Raw genomic sequence first — 9473 nt, 5'->3', positions numbered from 1 at the left:
AATAGAGAGTGGGTTCCCAAAAGTTGCATTAGCATGAATACATTACGAAAAACGTAATTTTTATCGTATAGAGAAAGGACAACTCAAAATCAACTTCTGATATGTTTAAATACTATATTTAGCTATATCTTTTCTTCCATATTTTCTCCTTATCAAACAATAACATCCTCGACACGCCGGCGAACAGATTGGTAGCTCTTTACAATGAAATCTATGTCCATGGCGTACCATGCTGCTCAAAACGAATCCAAATTGGATAAGAGGTGTCGAAGCCGCCCCAAAGTACAAAGCCCAAGGGTTTGACGTCAGGGCTGGAGGAGGGCCAATAATTGGAGACAGACTACAGTTAGTAATAAGAGTAAAGACACACAACAGATGGTAGGCTCAAATTTATTCACCTAAGTATTATTTAAACACGATATAAAATTATGCTTGTGTATATAATAAATCTATGTAAATATATATTTATGAAACTATATTAATGAACAATAATAATTTAATAATGTCATGTGTAGCGTATCCAATACGGAAAATGCAATGGAGCATGTATGTATGTACTTGTTACTTGTATGAGTGATGAAATATATAGTAATAATTATGATATAGAAAATAATATAGAGAATCGTAGAGATTCCAACCAACCAACCACCCTCTCTCTTGCCTCCCTGAACACCGGCACAGGGATAATATCCAATAAAAAGGCACCATGAATGCTTTTTTTAAAAAAGAGAGGGAAAGAACAGCAACGTGTATGAAGTATATAAATTGAATACTAGTCGTTTTGAAAGACGTTGATAGACCCAATGCTATTATAACAAGGTTAGTCAGCAATCTTTTTCAATTCTTACTGAAAATTTACTACAATTATAACGGACCACGTCATTGGCAGCCCCAAATACAGGAATCTAACTAAAATGAAAAATTGAAAAACCAAATTTTAGCGTTAATAAATAAGGAATCAATGGAAATCAAATCAAAAAAAATCCTATATATTTTACTTTTTACATATTACATTTACCCAAAGAAAGGATCCCAATGACGTACTCAGAACGAATTATTTAATAGATCTGCTGTGTTTGTTCTACAATTTCCTTGTTGACGAACCTTGTTCTAATAACATTGGATAGTGTTGTTGATAGGTAGACTAATGTTAATGTATAGATTATAGAGGTTTGTTTTTCAACTATTTTTATCAAATTTCGATTACAGCTGTATGGAAAAGTTGTCATATCCCCTAGAAAAGTTTTCTGTTCTACAGAAGTAATTTTTAAGCCTTTTTTTTTTATCACTGCAAAACCCCTAGGTATAGTTTTTTATTTGAAGAAACAACTATTTTTGGTAATATTTTTTTATACATAAATTCCTGATGTTATTTCTTGATAACATTGTTTTATTAACATTGTTTTATGCAGAATATCGAATAATGTGCTATTTACATTCTGATTGACTAAATCAGTGGTTCTGAACGGAGTAAGAATTTAAACAGTCTGAAAGGGTATTCAAGTCTCATATAAAACTCTATTTATGTAAAAAAGAAAATACTAATGATATATTTTATAAAAAATAGTAATAATCTATTTTATGAAAAATAAAGGGCATTTATTTTTATTTTATTGAAAAAAAATATACTTGTAAAAAGTAGACATTTAATTATTTGTCTTTATTTTAAAAAAAAATGTTTATTACATTTCTGAGTAAAAAGTCTGGGAGGAAATGGCTTCATCATTTAGAGATTCAGAAATTGTGTTATAGGGGTAAAGAGTAAAGAACCACGGGACTAAATAAATAATATTTTGCATTTTTTCTAACTTAGACCGTGATGTAATCACTAAAAAAATAGGTTGTTGTTCTTACCACATGACAACTTTTCCATACAAGCAGGTAATCGAAATTCGAAAAAAAGTTACAAAACAAACCGCCCTAATTTAAACATAACATGTCTCTCTCTCTGTTTAGGTGGCTGGTCTTACAAAACATATCTAAATTAGTAGGGGAGTGAGAATCATTTTTAAGCTTAATGTTAAATCTTTTATGATTGATCAAGCATTAGTAGTTTTATCTTCTTTTTCTTCTTCTTCGTCTGAAGAGGAGTCCTCCTCTTCACTACTCAGCTTCTTGCGATTGCACTTAATACAGAGGATATGTCCCTTGAAGGGATAACATTCCTTTCCCTTGATCTTGGAATCGAGCACTAATCCACAGTCCTAGAAAAAATTATGTAAACATTATTATTAGGGAAATTAAACTTTTTTCGGTCAGGATGAATTTTTCCCCGCTAAAATAGGGGTTTTGGATGATTTTTTAAAGAAAAGGTAATTCGGCAAAATTTGCAGCAGATCAAAAAATTTAATAATATTAATTTTTGTTACAAAAATTATTTTTTTTTGTGAATAACTGTGGATTTTAAATTTTTTTAAATGTTTACAAATTTTCTCAAAACATTTAATGTCTGCATTTTTTTCCCCATAAAATTTAATGTTTGCAATTTTTTCCAAAAAATTTACTATATGAAATTTCTTTCCAAAAGGGTTACTTTTGAAATTGTAAATAGATTCTTTTGGTCTTAAATGTTGGACCAATTTTTTTTGGTCTCATGTCTGTTACGAATTGCTTATTTCTTAGAAGAACTAAATTTGATGCTTTCATTTTTTTTTTAATAACAAAGAGTTTATGAACATTTGAAGCATCTTGATAATCAAAAAAATTAGGTTTTTTTTTTGTGAAACAAACGGTTACTTTAAAAAAATAATGCCCCATATAAAATTAAAAAAAATAAAATTAATTAGGGAAATTTTTATTTTTTTAAATAATTAAAATTAGGAAATTTTAGCAACCTCTCTCCTAAAATGTTTGTATCCTTGACCTCCAAACGTGTCGTAATATTCTATAAAATCAATGACAATGTCTAAATCTCACATTTGTGGCCACATAAATGGTCAAAACGAATAACAAAATGAGTTTATTCTCCTCAACAACATCTTGTTTAGTGCCTAACCTGATTGTAATAATAAAAACCCTAATTTTGCCACTTTTTCACACTTCTTGGTTTAAATAATTTTTTATGAATCGATTTGGACCAACATTTCGAACAATATTGTGTTCTCAGACCGAGGAATAAACTCAAATTGTTTTCAAATAGTGGATTCATTTTTTTAAAGTCTCAATTGATATTTGATACCAAAGAGTTTATAAACATCTGAACCACTTTGAAAATACTTCAACAAGTAAATTTTTGAACAAACAGTTAGATCCTAAAACTAATTGGACCACAAATCCTTTTTTTGGATATGAGAATATGGTCACTTCAAAGCTATAAACCAGGTTAACCGTGCAATAACTTTTTTGTACGCTAGGGGCGTACTGTATACTTGAATATAACTCTATAATTAATTAACTATGCAAGGTCCATGAATTGAATTTTAACTGAATGGGCAAGGTGAATTCTTCGAAGGGAAGACAAAATTACAGATGTCATGAGGGAGAATGATGAAATGACGTCATCCGACGCGGGGAAAAATATATTGGTAAAACAATTAAGCTACTACCACTTCTTCACCCCAGTCTAGAATGAATTTTAAATTAGATCGATCAAACTATTTTTTTGATGGACCGATATGGATCGAATTTTTTCAACTATTAAAGGGCAAAATGAGTTGAATTTGTAATCCGTCACGTATTTCCAGGGCGAACCTCAACACAAAAGGAACATACGCAGGAAAAAGAAAAGAAATAAATAAATAAAAATTCCACTTCATGACTTATGAAATATACCAAAACTTAAAAAGGTTTTTTTTTTCTAAATAGAAAATATTTTAGCAAGTCATTTGTTTTCCCCACTTCTTATCCCACCACCAGCACGTAAATATTTATAATGGTGCATTTCTTTTGGCCACTTCATGAGCTATATAAATATTTACCTCGCATTGAAAGCATTTTGGGTGGAAATCCCGATTAAGAGCTCGAATTCGTGGTGCGGATTTTTGTCCCTTTTCAGGAACAATGGGATTCTTACAAAAGGAGCATTTGTTTGCGAATTTTCTAAGGAGATAATTTAAATAAATATATATGTTAGTCAATATTATGTAACAAGTTTGATGATTTACACTTACTTGGTATAGTCTTCTGGACAATAAATATTGAGCTTGTCATCCTTGCTGAAGGGATCATGCTCCATGTTTTTCCCACAAACAACACAGGTGAAACACTTGGGGTGGAAAACGCCTCCTTTGATGCGTACTAAATTCCCAATGACATCTTTTTCACATCTGGGGCAGGACTCACAGCCTCCTTTGTAGTCTTTTTCGCAGTAGAATTTCCCTTCAAGGCTATAACATTTTCCCGTGATCGTCTCACCACATTCACAACATGTTTCAGCCATTTTCTATGAAAAAAAAAACAAAAACAATATGAAATAATAATAAAGGTATATACAATATATATATATATGATTTTTCTCAAAATTGAGCCCGGATTACATTTCTCTTCTTCGACAGATTATATTATCGTCTATCACTACTTTCCGCAAATTATTTATCATTAATCTTTTGGAGATACCGTAGATTGCATTTAGAGTAGCTAAAATTCATCGTCATAATTAAAGACTTAGAAATTGATATGGATATATTAAATGCGAATGTCTGTGTGAGAGAGAGAGAGTCCTGGAATCACGGCCAAACCAGCATATGGATTCTCTTGAAATTTTTGAATAAGGTTTTTAAGGCTCAAGTCGGCCTTAAAATACCATTTTTTAAAACAAATTTCTGGACTAACAAACGACTCTTTCATATAAAATAAAGACTATAAAATTATAAAAATGATTTTTGCTGTATGTTGGTAATATTCCTAGGTTTAGAGAACAAAAAAGAAGAGGGAATAAGACAAAGGATTTTTGACAATAATGTGAAAGATGATAGTTGAACACGTATATGTATTTTTTCTTCTCTAAACCTTAAAGCTTATATATTTTTTTGTTTTATTTTAAGCAAAATAATTTTTAATGTCCCGGGAAACGCCAGGGAAACCTACTCTAGTATATCTTATTTGAAGGGGCCATATCAGAGCAAACTAAAGTCTCATAGATCAAATGAAGGAGCCGAACTAAAGTTAGCATTCTTGTGTATCGCAACACATAGCAAAAATTGTTGAATAAAAAGCCTAATCGAAATACATATGTCTATGAAACATTGGGCTGTATGTTTCTATGATGTACAAAAATATTCATTGGATACTTTTCATTTTAATGATTTTTGTTCCAAACGGTTTTTGTATTAACGCTTCACATATTTTGTACTTGTTCAACAAATTAATTATTTTTTAACTCTATTTAAAAATGACTGATTAATCCTTTGAAGAACCCGCATGAATTGCATTTAATTATTGCAGAATAATTAAAAATTATTACCAGAGCCAAATTAAGTAGTAAAGTCAAACGAAGGATTTAAACTGTATTTAATACTCTTGGGTGTCTCAATTTATCCCTGAAATTTAAATATAAAGCCTATGTTTGACCAAAAGAAGTCTACTAAGTATTTTGCTGTATGTATGTATATGTATATGATGTCAAGAAATTCATTGGACATTCCCCCTTTTCTTGATTTTTGTTCATGATTGTTTTTTTTTTTGATAACACTTGATGGATATCGGATTCTAATTTTTTGATTCAGGTAGTTTTGGTTCTTGTCAAATAATATTCGTGTAATTTGCATCATTTTTCGATTCTCAGTGCCAGAAGCAAACCTTATGATAAGGTTGGGGAAAATGTACTTTATTTCAATGCTGTATAAGAAGTAAGATTTAAAGAAAGCCCTGCCCTGTTCTATTTGGTAACTTGTTGTCAAGGAAAATCCAACCTCATAATGCCCTTCTCGTAGAAGTCCTAGTCCTTATTGGTAAAAAACTCAGACAACCAATTATTTTCACAGGCCTCTATTGAGACCAAATTTGTACGCTAAAGCGCGTTAGCCATATACAGGAACAGGTGGTAGTCACTTACTGCCAGGTACGGACTACAGCTTGGATGTATAAGAACTTCCCATTCGAGCTCTCGGAGCTTTTGACGCGTCATCAAAGGTATGTGCGACCTCACGTTGTCTTGATTAAACACGATTCCTCTCAAATTCACCCAGGCTGGCCGATTATGTTCCATCGCCAGTTTCTAACGGTCAATTTGTCCACAATAGATGGAATAATTGAGCGTTTGACCATAGGGGAGCAGTGCATTGTAGATTATTCCTTTCCAATAGCACAAAAAATAAAGCAACACCTTCCTGGTGGTCAATCCTGGCTTGACCATGGTCTGGGCCGGATCTTTTGTTTTCGATCCGGATCTCTATCGCTTGACATTGATGTAAGGGATCCATTTTTCAAGGCCAGTCACAATCCGCTTCGGAAATGACAAGCACGATATTTCAGGACTGAACCAGCTAAGTGCAATAATGTTCAAATGTTCTACAACTATCCCTATATATATATATATAGACGTATATAAAATATGTCCTAGAAAATGGCAGCGACTTTTTAAGTAGCCACCTGAACATGGTTTTTTATTTTCTAAAGCTGTTGTTATCATTATTACTTAATTCTTGAAGACAGAACATGCAGCAAGTATATACTACTAACTATTGCGTGTCCTCATGACAGACGAAGAGTAACAATGAGGGTTTGTTCGGGAGTTATAGATGTAAGTCCTTGTTGGACCCAGAGTAAAATTGAGGATAGCCATTGGAAAGTAATTCTTGCCATTACCATTATCATTGCTGATAATTATTCACACCTGAATAAGAACTAACTCGAAGTCAACCAATCAATATTAAAAACACTAATTATAGGAAAATAAGCAGAAACATTGACAGCTGACAATAAAATAGACGCAATACTCATATGTTAGTCAGGTAACAAGTTTTTTGTGGTTATTCCAATCGTCTTTGTCTCACAACACAAAATTTTACACATTATTTAGTTGTCAGGTGTGAATTTTTCTTCTTCTTTTTCACTGTTCTCAATATTGATTGTTTGGATTCGAATTCGTATTAAGATGTGAATAATTATCAACTATTATTGAATAATAATTCCATAGTTGGAACCTATTTCATTAAGATCCAAACTCTGGCAAAATGCTCATAAAATTAGAAACAAGTATCAGTCTAATTTTGGTTTCGGATTTTTATTTGATAGTTCCAAAATCTCCTCAAATATTTACGTTTAAAGATCCGATTTCGCTTCGAGAACAAGTATATCCGTCCTATCTTTACTCATAGCCAAATACCCCTCCCAAACATTCCTCAAATAGTTAGGATTACGACATTCATTTTCGGTTTCTTTTATTTTTATAACCTTTTAGATCATGGTGTGTTCATGTAAGATGGAGAACAGTAATTTGGGTTTGTTCTGGAGTTGCAGGGTTGGGAGAGAAAACTTTTTCTCATTAATATAGGAAGGTTTAGTGATTATTTTCGACATTCTGGTTCAGCCATTCTTTGTGCATAAACAAGCTATAATAAGCTTTTCGTCATCTCGTCATCATGAGTGAGCAAAAACGTAAAAGTCAGCGCATTTCAGATCTCCTAGATTCTGAACTTCAGGTGGCGAAGATTATGGAGATTGTAAAGTGCTCCAGGAGCCAAAATGAAGAATACCTCTCCAGAAAAGCAGGAAGTGGAAGGGCACAAAGAGGAAACCGGATTACCTGTCCAGCTAGAGGACAGGAGATGACTGCGAGGACTATCAAGAGGGCCGTGAGGGACGAATTGGAATTGCCCTCATACACGAGAACCCAACGTTACGTTCTGAAAGAGGTCATGAAGGCAAGGAAGCTAGATTATGAACTTTTTTTAGTAATGAAAATCCCTTAAAAAATAAATTTTTTCTTCGATAACCTTTTTAGAAAGAAAATCTAATTTTTTTTTTTTAAATTAAAGAAATCATAATTTTTGTTTTTTAATTACCTTTTTTTTAAAAAAAAGACATTATTATTTTTTTTTTAATACCTTTTTTTTAGAAAATACATTATTTTTTTATTATTTTTTGGGAGGGGGAGCTAATTCCCCCCTCCCATCCCTGCAGACGCCCCTGAAAACCTATATATCATTGCTATAAACAGAGTGAGATTTTTATTATTTCCTTCCTTTAACAGCTGCTTGCAGCTGATTTAATGAAACAACTAAGCTGCTCTACTTCAAATTGTAAGAATTACCACATTCATTTTCGGTTGTTTTTACTATTTTTAAAACCCTCAGGATATGTTTTATACATCACTGAATATATAGTTCAAATGATGAGAATAGATCCATGCCCCTTTCACTTCCGGTTGACTTAGCTATTATGCATATGTAACAATCAAAAATCCCAGGGAATGAAATAACACAACAAAACATAACGTATTAGATATCGAATTCCAAAGACGTATACATTTTCATACGTGGGTGCGTCGTCGTTGTATGTATATACTATAGTATATGTTTGTAGCGAGCTCTTAGTAATTACATCAGCACTGGAATCAATCTAATTTATGGAGAAAAGAAAACGGGTTTTGTGAGTGGTTGTTGTTATATTATTATCATTCTTGTGTATGTACGTATACTTTTTTTTTTTTTGAGTATCTCTTCCCATTCTTCAAAAGTAAAAATAAAATTATAATAATAGGAATATGATATAACTGAGAATTCTCGTAAGGATTACCTTTCGACTTCCTAAAAGATTATCTTCACATAGGTACATTAAAGGTGTGTCTCCCCCCAAGAAAATAAAATACTTTTTTTTTGCATCCAGGATTATCTAGGGTTATAAATTGTTAGCATTTTCGGTATGAGAAAAAAGAACAAAAAATCATATTGTAACTATGACAATTTATTAAATGTTTGAGGAGATCAGCGTAGCTGACATGATGTTTGATTAAATTATCTGCGAGCAGGTGTGATGTGAATGAACTAAACAAAACTATTTTTTGTGAATAGCTTTCAATTTTTGAAATTTGAATTTTTGGATTTAAAAAAAAAAAAAAAAAAAAAAAATCCAAGAACCAAGTCCCCCAAAATATAATCCGGCGGACACCCTTGTACTTTGATCCTCAATTCTACTCTCAGTCCAACAAGTACTTACACTAATCACCCCCTAACACATACTAAGCGTTACTCTCCGTCTTTCATGAGTCCTCGTAATTAATTTATATTTAGAAAACAAAAACAATGTTCAGGTTGCAACTCCAAAAACTTGTTATCATTAATTTATACAAGATCAAAATCACTCATACAGTATAAATTTGGGGGTATTGTTACACTCAGAGCAAAGTGCAAATTGCAACTGCCCTTATATGCTTTATTTGCCATCATTATGACATATATTTACCCTTCATTAGAATACAAAATGTACATAGCTAGAACAAGGCCTTAAAGATGACTATGGGAGAGTGAGACCTCAGTCACATAAAATATTTTGTGAAGCAAAAAGGTTTGAGCGTTTTTTCTCTATATTTTGAA

At 32.0% G+C, this 9473-nt stretch overlaps 1 protein-coding gene across 2 annotated transcripts in view; it reads right to left on the bottom strand.

Moving 5' to 3' along the window:
* Positions 1-376: 376 nt before the first annotated feature.
* The window catches only part of LOC121119489 (uncharacterized), a 160960-nt gene continuing 151863 nt past the window's right edge, over positions 377-9473 (bottom strand). Inside the window, exons 7-10 of one of the 2 annotated variants that reach the window (XR_011781022.1) lie at positions 4110-4381; positions 3918-4038; positions 1105-2204; positions 377-806 (exon numbers count right to left, since the gene is read on the bottom strand). Coding sequence is in view for 1 of the 2 variants with exons in the window: in XM_040714160.2 (XP_040570094.1) it covers positions 2040-2204; positions 3918-4038; positions 4110-4381 (558 nt within the window). In the remaining variant the exon portion in view is untranslated. Of the gene's footprint in view, positions 2205-3917; positions 4039-4109; positions 4382-9473 lie in introns of both variants that reach the window. The other variant, XM_040714160.2, reaches the window with a different exon arrangement.

The sequence above is a fragment of the Lepeophtheirus salmonis genome, chromosome 6 (genome assembly GCF_016086655.4).
Source record: "Lepeophtheirus salmonis chromosome 6, UVic_Lsal_1.4, whole genome shotgun sequence".
Lineage (NCBI taxonomy): Eukaryota > Metazoa > Arthropoda > Copepoda > Siphonostomatoida > Caligidae > Lepeophtheirus > Lepeophtheirus salmonis.
This window is presented reverse-complemented; position numbering and strand designations above follow the sequence as displayed.